At 40.0% G+C, this 11,894-nt stretch overlaps 1 protein-coding gene and 1 long non-coding RNA gene across 2 annotated transcripts; one reads left to right on the top strand and one right to left on the bottom strand.

Moving 5' to 3' along the window:
• On the top strand, window positions 1-11,515 carry usp31 (ubiquitin specific peptidase 31). Its single transcript, XM_007560471.2, has 16 exons — window positions 1-1,131; window positions 1,933-2,067; window positions 2,370-2,464; window positions 2,546-2,638; window positions 3,650-3,785; window positions 3,997-4,144; window positions 4,268-4,448; window positions 4,533-4,644; window positions 4,791-4,885; window positions 5,630-5,707; window positions 6,468-6,597; window positions 7,067-7,186; window positions 7,729-7,954; window positions 8,064-8,222; window positions 8,360-8,512; window positions 9,393-11,515. Exons 1-16 carry the CDS (start codon window positions 607-609, stop codon window positions 10,874-10,876), a joined length of 3,870 nt encoding a protein of 1,289 aa, XP_007560533.1. The 5' UTR covers window positions 1-606; the 3' UTR covers window positions 10,877-11,515.
• Window positions 5,618-6,543, bottom strand: LOC107837114 (uncharacterized). The gene is made up of 3 exons (XR_001663103.1): window positions 6,450-6,543; window positions 6,124-6,359; window positions 5,618-5,704 (listed from the first exon to the last, which is right to left on the bottom strand). It is a non-coding gene; the product is annotated as an uncharacterized LOC107837114 (long non-coding RNA).
• Window positions 11,516-11,894: the final 379 nt, after the last annotated feature.

Here is an 11,894-nt window from a genome sequence, read left to right on the forward strand (position 1 = left end):
GTGACTTACGCATCTCACATGAAGAAGAAGTAAATCAAGCCTTTCCAGTCTGGCCCGAATGTGTCTCCAAATGAACCTAAAATGTGAGGCTACTCAGTTTCAGCACGGTGTCTGACTTAGCTGCATGCCATGGCGGGATATCCGTTCCGACTGGACCAAAATATCTCGACTGAAACAGACTGTCACCGTTTCAGGTGTTCGTGTTGTTATTGGAGCTAGCATTAGCCTTGGCTAAATTAGCTAAGGCTGCTGTTATTTTATACTTCAGCATAACTGATTCATCGCTGCAGGGCAGAGAGCCGCAAAAACAAGGTAACTCCGTTGCAAGTTGCACCATTCCGTAATAACCGGGCTAATATCTGGATATTATTCTGTTAATTATCGCAGTCCTTTGTAATTGTTTTATACATTAAAAAAAGCAATTAACTGCTGTGCGAGTTTTAGGGAGACACATCTCAGGCAAAATGTCCCGTGTATCAACGGTTAAGGTTAGCTAACAGACTCGGAGTTGTCCCAATACTAGCTGTTTGGAGATGTAGCAGCAGGCAGCCAGTGAGCTGACCCTGGTTCAGCACAGCCCGTCTGTCAGAAGGCAAAAGGGAAATCATGTCCTGCAAAGCCGCAACCAAGGACAAGAAGTCGAGCTTCAGCAAGAAGCTGTTCAGGCGAGGCTCTGTGCGCTCCGTGGGCAGCTTTATGAGCAAAGTCCTCCGGACGCTGACAGCCTTATCACACTTTGGATCTGAAGTACAAACCGACGACGACAAGGACGATGGAGGATTCTCCGCGTTCAAATCTGGGAGTAAAGATGTTCCCATGGAGGATGGGGACTTTGGTGGGTTCCTGTCCGGAGATAGAGTTCCCGGAGTGTCCGGTCTGAAGAACCACGGTAATACCTGCTTCATGAATGCAATCCTGCAGTGCCTGAGTAACACGGAACTCTTCGCCGAGTACCTCGTTTTGGAGCACTACAAAGGCGAGGAGTTGGAGGAGGATAAGCCCAAAACAAACGGCGTGCATCTGCAGAAAAAAGGTCCTCTGGGCAAAGGAGAAGTGACCGAGCAGCTGTCCGGACTGGTGCGGGCTTTATGGACGTTTGAGTACACACCTCAGCATAGCAGGGACTTCAAGGTAAGAACCAAAACAACACAGTTTGAATGGACATTAATGTTGATTTCTCATATTACAATGTTTCCAATTCTCTGTCACCTTTAGCATCTTGGCACTGATTTGATGTGAATATATGCTAAACTGAGGCTTCATCAAACAGACAAAACACACTGTTGGGTAGAGATGGATGCACTGATCAGGCTTTTTTTTTTTCTTTTTTTTGGGCCAATACTTTGTGCCAATTTTGTTTTTGAGTCTTATCTGTTGATTCTGATTACTTAGAAAAAATAACCAGTCTTTAAAGATAAATGCTATTTTTTTTTTCTGACTGGTTAGTCATTTTATTTCAGTAAAAATGTCTCTAGCCTTTGAGGAATTTGTATTCATCTAGAAAATGTGAATTAAAGTTGATGCCATTGAAAATTGTGGTAATTTTCAGCTTTATTCTTTGGATAAATAATAGAAAGAAAATCCAGTTTATTATTTCATCAAATGATCACCTGTCAGAGCTGATGGCAGAAAATGTCCAATGTCTGTTTCGTTGGTTGATGCTGCACTATTTATCAGCATGCAAATTATTAATTCCACACACTTAGGGTTTATTTGTCAGGAAATTTTGCATTCTAAGCCAAAATTTGCTATGATATTATTGCACATTTCAATTTTAAGATGAGGAAATATTTACAACATATTTTGTAGCCCTGGTGTTTATCTAAAATAAGGCTGGAAGACACATATAACAGAGATAAAATCATAGGCAAAATGAATGTTTTAGAGCTTTTGTCAGTTTTTTGTATTGTTGGATTTTGTTGTTTGTTGCAGAATGCTGTGTCAAAAAATGCCACACAGTTTAAAGGGAACGCTCAGCACGATGCTCAAGAGTTTCTGCTGTGGTTGCTGGACAGAGTACATGAGGATCTCAACACCGTCAACCCAAACACCAGGCCTGCTATTAAGGTGAATTGTGAAGCTATCAGAAGGATAACAAGTTGCAGGACGTCCTGTAATTTAAGTGAGAAATCTGAGACTTCCCTTTTGATCTCTGAGCCATCAGATTATATATGTTTTTTCCCCATCACATTGTTTCTTATTTAATTTTGCTCATCAAATTAAAATGTAGTCGGACCAAATTAGACTCGCCTGACCTTGTGCTTCCACTTGAATCTAGTTATATAAATTGCATCTCAAGGCATCATTTGCACCTCACTGACGAGTGTAATTATGACCAATCAGGTTAATAAATCATCTCGTCTCATTAGCCTCCCATTGAAGAAGATGACCAGAGCATAGAGGGGCCCTCTCCTCCTCTCTCTGCTGGGTCCTTCGTGCAGGAGCTGTTCCAGGCTCAGTACAGGTAGGCTTAATTCATTTAGCGTCTTCTAACACTATCTGTTGATCACATTAAGAGATTTATTTCCCCCCCGCCCCCTTACAGGTCTTCTCTTACGTGCCCACATTGCCAAAAGCAGAGCAACACCTTTGACCCCTTCCTTTGCATCTCCTTACCAATCCCTCTGCCACACACACGGTGAGTTCCTCTTTAAAGCTCTGGTTGTGGATCAGCAGGGAGGAACCAGTTTCTAGAGCTCTGCTTACGGGTCCCTACACGTTCCGAACTATTGCCACTTAACGTGGCTGTGTTTTCTTCTTTGAAACTACACACACCTAAATACACTGCATGCAGGCTCTAAAGCACTGCCACTTTTGACGATAGGTCAAACACAGTGTTTGTGCATGCAGGTGTATTTGTTTTGAGAAGCTTACAAGGGTGTGACAATAATGGAAGTGTTGGAGTGTGTGTGTGTGTGTGTGTGTGTGTGTGTGTGTGTGTGTGTGGCGGTGGAGGGAAGGAAGGAAACCTGTTTTGACAGGAGGGCCGTCAGGCTAAAGGTGCAGGAGCATCAAACGGGTTGAGAAGGAGCATGTGCTCCAGTTTTTAAACAAAAACAATTACGTGTGAGCCCAGAGGGAGGAGAGAGAAGAAGAAAAACAAAAACTACTGTAGCATGTTGTTATGTTGTAGATCAGCAAGTTTAACCTGTAAGCATTTCATCTTTTCTCTTTGGTAGTACAGGATGAATGAGTTTGCTGGGGGAGGGGGTTTCCCACTTGTCCCAAATTCCAGATTCTTGTCTTTGGTAGGAGTGAAGAAGTGACAAATGTTTAAATGAGAGCAAATTTTACCTTCTTGAAAACAGAGAAAATGAGAATGTGTTGAAGGACTTGGCCTTGCAAGGATCAAAAATCTTGTTGACTGGAAAGAAACATTACTGTTGAGCGTATCAAACGTCTTCTCTTGAATGTGCAGTTATTAATGCAAACTATGATTATTTTTGTTGGAATAATTCAGAAACGATGTGGTTTCTGCATCAGTAAAGGACAAACTACTAATTTATTGAGTCTGAATGTCAGTCACTCTGTGATACTTCATTTTAAATTTACCGATGTGTCAAACTTTTTTTTTTTTTTTACTTAACAGCTGGAAGAACTGGTCATTTCCAAAACAATATTTTTTACTTTTTTTTTTTTCTTTCATCAGGCCCTTGTATGTGACTGTGGTCTACCAGGGGAAGTACTCTCACTGCATGAGGATCGGAGTTGCTGTTCCTCTCAAAAGTACCGTCTATCGCCTCAGAGACGCCGTGTCACGTGAAACCAAGATCCCAATGGACCAGGTGCTATTCCTGTCTCTGTTCAGGGTCTGACACTGAAAGGCTGTGTTACAGGCACAAGGTGTCGGCTCAGTCAGTGTTTGTCGAACCTGTTCCACCTTCAAGTCAGATAGTAATTTGTAAATGGAGCTAGTTTTCCCTGAAGCGTGCGTTGAAATTGAAGTTAACTGTCAGCAGAAGCATTATGTCAGCTTTCCTTTTTCCTTTCATGCAGTTTGTTCTGACTGAAATGTATTACGATGGCTTCCACCGCTCGTTTTGCGACGATGACGACGATCTTGACATCATCCAAGAGAGCGATTCCATCTTTGCCTTTGAGACACCAGAGACCTTCAAATTAGAAAACCTACGCACAAAAAGAGGTAAGCTGGAAACAATTTTCAAAAATGGTTCGGTACTGTGTTGTTGTTTTTTTCTGCGTATAATAAACGATGCAGACACAGAAACATCAGTGTGCCTTTTTTTTTTTGTTTGTTTCGTCACAGGAAGCCTTCTGGCAAATTTAAATCACAACAATTTAAAGTATGGGGCAGAAATCAGCAGGACTCCATCCTTCATGCAGGGGGCAATGACTCCTGTAACTGGATCTCCAAATAAAAACGTAGGGCCAGAAAAGGTTATTCTCCTGGTGTGTAACAGAGCGTGCACTGGCCACCAGGCAAAAAGGTACTGCTATGAAATATGTCAGCGCTCGTAATTTTGGTGAAGTGTCTTCCCATTTAATGACAGCTTTATAATATGTCTTATTAGATTTGGCCTGCCTTTTGTACTGTACATGGAGCGCACTGTGACTTGGGATGCTCTACAAAAAGAGATCCTGGAGAAAATGCGACATCTTTTGAGGCCTGGGGTCTACATTCAGGTCGGGAGATTTTACATTACTGCCCGTTACATTGTGCGTAATCTAATTGAAATATTTTGTCTATGAATTGACTCGTTTTTTTACCAGCAGTGAGATCACAAAGAGCAATATAAAGAAAGTAGAACATCTATTACTTTATTGTTTAGGTTGGGCCTTTCAGTCTTCGGGTGGTTGGCGTCGTTGGTATTACCTACCTCCTTCCTCAAGATGAGAGACCACTGTGTCACCCAACGGTTGAAAGGTCAGTTCGTGTAGTTAATGTCATGTTTCCTAAACTTTTATAGATTGGACCTGTGACATTAAGTGTTATTTTCACATATAAATTAAGCCTGATTTGGATTCTCTGGGATGCATCTTGTAGTTCATTCGGTCATAGAAATACGCCTTCCAAAAAATAATTATAGCATATATGAAAATTGAGATAAATAGAATACATCAATCTTCTCTAGATTTGCTTCTACTCATGTTCTCCTTTAGTTTTTACATATTGGGTTAAGTTATGTTGAAGCAGGAATTTGAGTGTTGAGGTTCTAGTTTAGCTTGTTTTGTTAACCCACTGAATTTTGCATTAATGAACCAGTGAAGCGTGTCACTCTTGTGTGGTAATCCTTTATGTATTGTTGCTGTTACACCGTTTGATCTTTAAGTGACATATAGTGAATGAAAGGACATTTGGTTCTAACAGTTCTTGACACTGGCTTCACATAACAAAAATATTAATAATATTTTATTGTTAGTATGTAGCTGTAGCAATTCAGTTTTTTACAATTGAATAAGTTTAAAGTTCAGATCTGACACTTTTACAGCTATTTATTTCTAATCAATAAAAATGCTGAAAGACAACTAAAAATAAAACGACATAATTTAAGGACTTAAGCACAAAATGGTTTTGTACAGGAACGAGTCAGAGAACGAAATGTGTGAAATGGGAGTCTGAATTGTAAAAGAAAATGCCACTGACTTTTTTTTTTCTTTTTTATTGCAGAGCGTACAAGTCCTGTGGACAAGGGGGACCTCCACATGTGAAGATTGTGGTCGAGTGGGACAAGGAAACCAAGGACTAGTGAGTTAAAACACAGTTGAATTAAAGTTAATGCTGACTACTAAACGGCATAAAAAGAGAGATTCTGTAATGCACTATTTAGAAATGTTAAAAAGATTGTATTATTTAAATCGAAAACCTTCGGCCAGTGAATAACATCTCCTGTAGTGCAGAAGATTTTGCAGGTCAACAACAATTTATAAAAGTCACGGAGACCTAATCTGACAACTTTGATCAGAATTTCTGACAATGTTTTTGCTTTCAAAAGAACCTCAAACCAGACTCAGACTTTTTTGAGCTCTTGAAAGCTTCTACTTTGGTACTGCCTTTCACAATTGTCTGATTTTGAAAAAATAAACCAGATTTTTCTTTGAACTGATGCTCTGCAGTTGGAAAAGCTTTCTTTTAACTAAACACCAGCGATGAAGTCCTCCTACCCAATCAGATGAATAAGCTTTTTTATGTCATGCCAGCCAAACTATCCTGGATCATCAGTTCACATGCCTCTTCTTGTCCGACTCAGTCACTATCTTTTACATTTCTCTGGATCGGGATTCTTTTGTGGGCAGTCGTTAAATTTAGTTCTAGAAGAGTCCTCTGAGTTGTTTTTATCTGGTCATTTTGAGGAAGTGATAAACTCAAACTGATTACTGCCACAGTTATTGGTGTTAACCTGCAATACAGTGTCAAAATACACTCTCATAATAATATCAACTGAAACAGAAGGTATTTGAAGAAATACCTGTGATCATTTTGATCATACGTCTCCTGTTTTCTGCAGTCTGTTCGGCCACACTGAAGAGGAGTACATTCCAGATGCAGAGAGCGTCTATCTGCACAGGCAGCAGCATCATCAGCCCCAGGCCTGCACCCTTGCTCAGTGCTTCCAGCTCTACACTAAAGAGGAGCAGGTACAAACCAGCAGACAAAAAATGCTTTCACTCAGTAGTTTTCCATGAAAAACAATATAACCTAAATTTGCCTTGGCAATAGCAGTTTGAAAAAAGAAAAAAAAAAACATCCCTACTTTTCTTTTTGTTTTTGTTTTGCAGTTTAAAAATTTCTCCAGACATCCAAAAGCTATTCTGTTCTCACAGTTTAACGGCATGTAACTGCTAATGCTATGTTTCAGATAGACTAAAAATCCTAAACTTTGTCAAATGCCTCCATTGTGGTTTAACTTGCCTCCAACTGCTCTGGTGGAAAGTAGAGAAAAGGGTGGAAACGTGGGCCTCATCCTGTGTGGAGCTTATTTTAAAAGCAGTGTGGTTGAAGCTTGTTCTTCTTTTTGGACTGCGTGCCTGTGTGTGTGTGGGCGTGTGTGTGTGTGTGTGTGTGTGTGTGCGTGCGTGCATGTGCACGTGTGTGTGTGTGTTTTAGCTGGCTCCAGACGATGCCTGGCGCTGTCCCCACTGCAAGCAGCTGCAGCAGGGCCGGATAAAGCTCAGCTTGTGGACGCTGCCGGATGTGCTTATACTGCATCTCAAGAGGTTTCGACAGGTATTTGAGCTTAAGCGATTACTAAATAAACTTAAAACAGTCTTTCAAGCATATAATCGCATCCTAATGAATTTAAAAATGATTTAAAAACACAATTTATTTCAGTAATTAATTACATTTATTCATGGTTATCTTGATGGCTTGCAGATAGTTCAAACTAAAAATTGAGTGTCCCAGAAAATTAAAATGTTCCAAAAAAAATAAAAAATCTATATAAAAGGATTTGTTTTATCTGAAGGTTTTCTGTTGTCTACTCGGGTATAGACAAGACTGCTGATTTGTCAGTAGTTTTCAGTTATTGATACCCTCTGTTTAGAGGAGCATAAGCCATGAAAGTCATTGCTGTGGAAGTTGGTTGTTGATGCATATTAGTGGTTATTAAAACAAAATTTAACAGAAATAAATGTTTGAAATATGTCACTTTGTTTAATTAATCTCTATATTACACAAGTCACACTTTTTAAAATAGATTTTTGAAAAAACAAAAGAAAAAAAAAAAACGTTTCAATCTATCCTGCTTCTCGATCGGTTTCTGAATTCAGGAAGGAGACCGGAGGGTGAAGATGCAGAACATGGTGAGGTTCCCACTGATGGGGATGGATATGGCACCGCATGTGGTCAAGAGAAGCCAGAGCAGCTGGAGTTTACCGTCTCACTGGTCGCCATGGAGACGTTCCTATGGACTTGGAAGGAACCCCGATGACTACCTTTATGACCTGTATGCTGTTTGCAACCATCATGGCAATATGCATGGAGGACACTACACTGGTGATGCACTTAGCTGAAGCGCTTTTAAACAATGTTCATATTTCAAGATCCAAATGAATGGGTTTGATTGTTAATTTGAACCCGTTTTATTCTTGGTCTGTGTTCTCAGCTTACTGCAAAAACTCTGTTGATGGTCAGTGGTACTGCTTCGACGACAGTGAGGTGACACCAATTTCTGACGATGCTGTGTGTCAGCAAACGGCCTACATACTGTTTTATCAGAGAAGAACCACAATTCCCTCTTGGTCTGCCAACAGCTCTGTTGCTGGTCAGCATCCTTTATATACTGTTTGCATGCAGACTTGACCCAATGATCATGTTTTGACAAAATTACCTGAGAACTCTCTTTGTGCCGGAGCTTAAGTTTTGATCTGTGGCTGAATCCCCCCCTCGTCTGTCACACAGGCTCTACTAGCTCATCACTGTGCGACCACTGGATCAATAGGTTACCTGGAAGCAGGCCTGCCAGTTTGGCCTCTGGAGCTTCATCCAGACGTACCTCGCTTGCTTCACTGGCCGAGTCAGTGGAGTTTCCTGCAGAACGTAATGAGGATGATGGTGAGGATAGACCTTCATTTATAGTGTTTGATATTGCATGGGAAGTGGTCATTTCAACCACATTCATCTGACTGTATTTTCCCATATTCATTTTGAGTGAAAAAAATAATGAAATATTACTTGGGCGTTTCTACTTGGTTGATGGGAACAAATTCAGTCATTCTGTGCCGCTCTGCAATATATATGATAAATAACTGTCTGTTATGATTCATGTCCATGTCAGTTTATTGATTCAGTTGTCAACCACAATTTTTATGAGTTGCGAAACTTGTTTTTGTGTCCGTTATTACTAGATCGCCTCAATTTAATAAAATACATATTATTATCATGTCCTACTTTTGTAAACTCCATATTATTCTGATATTACAAGTGGACATTTACTGTATTGTTTATCACTTATGAAAATTTCTTATCATGATAAAAATTTTGATTTATTGTTGTCTTGATAAATTTCTATTAATGATATAAAAAAAATCCAATACTAACATTACCAGGAATGTTATTTTTACTATTTTCTCCACTGTTCCACAAAAATCAGTAAATTTGAAAATTAGATTAAATGTAGTTACTTTGCATAGTTTTATTGATTTAAATTACATTTCCCATTGAAGAAGCCAATTTAAAACGGGAACATTTTTCAAGAATAGCATTTGTGATTGTGACGCTGTGATTGCTGAGCCATACAGTTACTTATTAAAGACATAATACATAGTTTTTCATCATCACTTTTATTATCACAATAGTACCACAAAATATTGTGATAAAATTCGAAGTCCATATTGCCCACCCCAGTTCGATGTTTGCTCATTTAGTTTAAGGAAAAACTAAAATCTTTTTCGCTTAACAATAAAAGAATCTCTAAAACCTTTGCTGTTTTTAGGAGGATTTTCAGTCCGCCCATTTGTGAGAAGCATCCAGCGACAGAGCTTGTCCTCAAGGTCATCTATTGCCAGCCCTTTGGCCTTCAGCGACAGTGGAATGAAGCCGTCTTGGTCTCTCTCTGCCAAGCTCCAGATGAGATCCAACTCACCCTCACGCTTCTCCTTAGACTCTCGGTGTTCTCCTCCTCTGGAGAGAATAGGAGAGGCAGGCGACAATAAGGTATCCACGTCCTGTTTTGGCAGCTACAGTCGACATGAACGGTACTTTGGCAGCAGGACTCCATTGTCTATGATGGAAAGCAACTTCGGTGAAGACAGCAATAAAAGGTTCCTAGACATGATGTACTGCAGGGCTCCCACCCCAGTGGAAAAGAAGAGCAACAAAAGCGACACAACTGAAAACAACAATGAGATCACAGCTATAGACCAAAACATACAACCCACTCAAGCAACCCCCTCCAAAGAGCAAAAAAGAAAAAGTAGCATTGGAGGATTCACCCTGAAGTCCGAGAGCACAGGTTCCATCAAGAGCTCCAGCAAAACAGAGTTGGAGAAGACCTCCAAAAAACGTCTGTGCTCAATCAATAAGAACCCAGCCTCTGACACGTCTTCCAGTTCACCGGCAAAAGGCAAGAAGCTGAGCAGCACGAAGGACAAGACTGCAAACACAAAGAAAAGCACCTTGACACCCAGTGGAACTCCCTCTAAAATGAAGGAAGCGAATAAAACTCCCGAGGCGACTCCACAACATAAACCTTCCCTCTGCTCCACACCTCAGTCTTCAGCTTCTCCCTCTCCAACTGCGAAGAAGAACTCGAGCATTACTGAGAAAGGCTCGACGAGCTGCCGGAAACGACTGATGGAAAGGAGTTTCAGCAGAGATTCTATGCACACCAGCCCCCTCGTTGATAGCCATCGGAGCAGCTGTGTGTCCCGTGGTTCAATTCCCAAGAATGGGGACAGCAGTCGGCTTGAGAGGAGGTCTGTAAGGAGTTCCAGCAGCAGTTCTTCAGTCACTAGCCTGCGCTCACCAAGTGTATCCACCAGAGACCTGCAGCGGAGTAGCAAATCAGAGGAAAAAGGCTTGTCTTTCTTCAAGAGTGCCCTCCGACAAAGAGAAAGTCGCCGGTCGGCCGATTTAGGAAAAAGCGCATTGCTTACCAAAAAGGCTTCGGAGAGGACATGCAAGCAGAACGGACAAGCTAAGGAAGTAGACGGTGACGATCAGAAGACTGGAGACGCAGGGTCCTCGAAAACGTCTAAAGAAACTCTGGGAGGCGAGTCAAACTCAGACAAGCAGGAGTCTTCCAAGCCCCCCAGCTCTCTTAGTCGTACTCTACTAGGAAAGTCCAAGTCTTCCTCATCCGATGTAAGTAGCAAGTCTCGTACAGATGGGAAAAAACCTCTAGAAAAGATGGCATCTTCTCGAAAGCTGTCATCAAGCATGCAATCTCCTGCTCGAACAACACAGAGGCCTCAGTGATACATCGGTGGTAGTAATGAGAAATAGAACAATGCAGCTATTTACGTTGTGCCTAGGTTTCAGTTAGCATCAGATGTATTTGAGACACACTTTTTGGTGTTATGGTTTTGTACATCAGCCAAAGATTTCTTACCATAAGGAATCTTTGGCTTTGAAATTTCCCTGTTTAAGATATTTCTTTTTTTGTTTTTTATTAAAGTAAAAGCATTCTGTCGTCTGCATATACGAGTTCATGGCACTTGCCTGACATGCTAACAGTGTTTTTCCAGCCTTTCGAATGTCTTCTGTAAATATTAAAAAGTCAGTGGCAAAGAAAACAAAACCATGACATCAAAATTAGCCTCTGGTACCAATTTCCAGTTATTTCATAGTTCGGAAAACACATTTTAAGAGTTTCATTCTGAAATAATTCTTGAAAAATTTTATTTTTGGCGAATTGCTTTGAGCCTCTTGCTTTTCTCACCTCTCTTCATGTTGTCTACACATTTATTAATATAAATATTAAGTTTTTAAATTGAAAGCAGTTGAGGAAAATGCATGCCATATTTACTTGTAAAGATTCACTAACATTCTTGAAAGCTTTTGGCATTGATGCATAGGAGCAACAACAAATGAGTCTTTATTTTGAATATTAAAAAATAAGATTAAAGTGAATGATGGCTTTAGACCAAAACCGGAAATATTAAAAATTGCTCTATGAAAGGAGTTTTGCAAAAGTTTGAAACTTTTGTTTGTTTTTATAGAATGCTGTTTTGATAAAAAGTTTTTTTTAAAGTAAAAATGTATTTAGGTTCCGATGTAAAAAAAATAAAAAATAAAAAATTGGATGTTTTGAAAGGAAAACCCTTTAAAATTAAAGTTTATAAATATATATTGATGTATCTATAAAACTGTAGACATAACATAAATTGTATCTGTTTTCCCCCCTCTATGAGCAAGGTAAGAAATGATCTTAAGCGCCTTTTAATGCTGCACATGGAACAAAATATTGCCTTTTGGCAAAATAGTCTTTTACTGT

Source organism: Poecilia formosa, unplaced genomic scaffold (genome assembly GCF_000485575.1).
Source record: "Poecilia formosa unplaced genomic scaffold, Poecilia_formosa-5.1.2 Scaffold115, whole genome shotgun sequence".
NCBI classification, from domain to species: Eukaryota; Metazoa; Chordata; class Actinopteri; order Cyprinodontiformes; family Poeciliidae; genus Poecilia; species Poecilia formosa.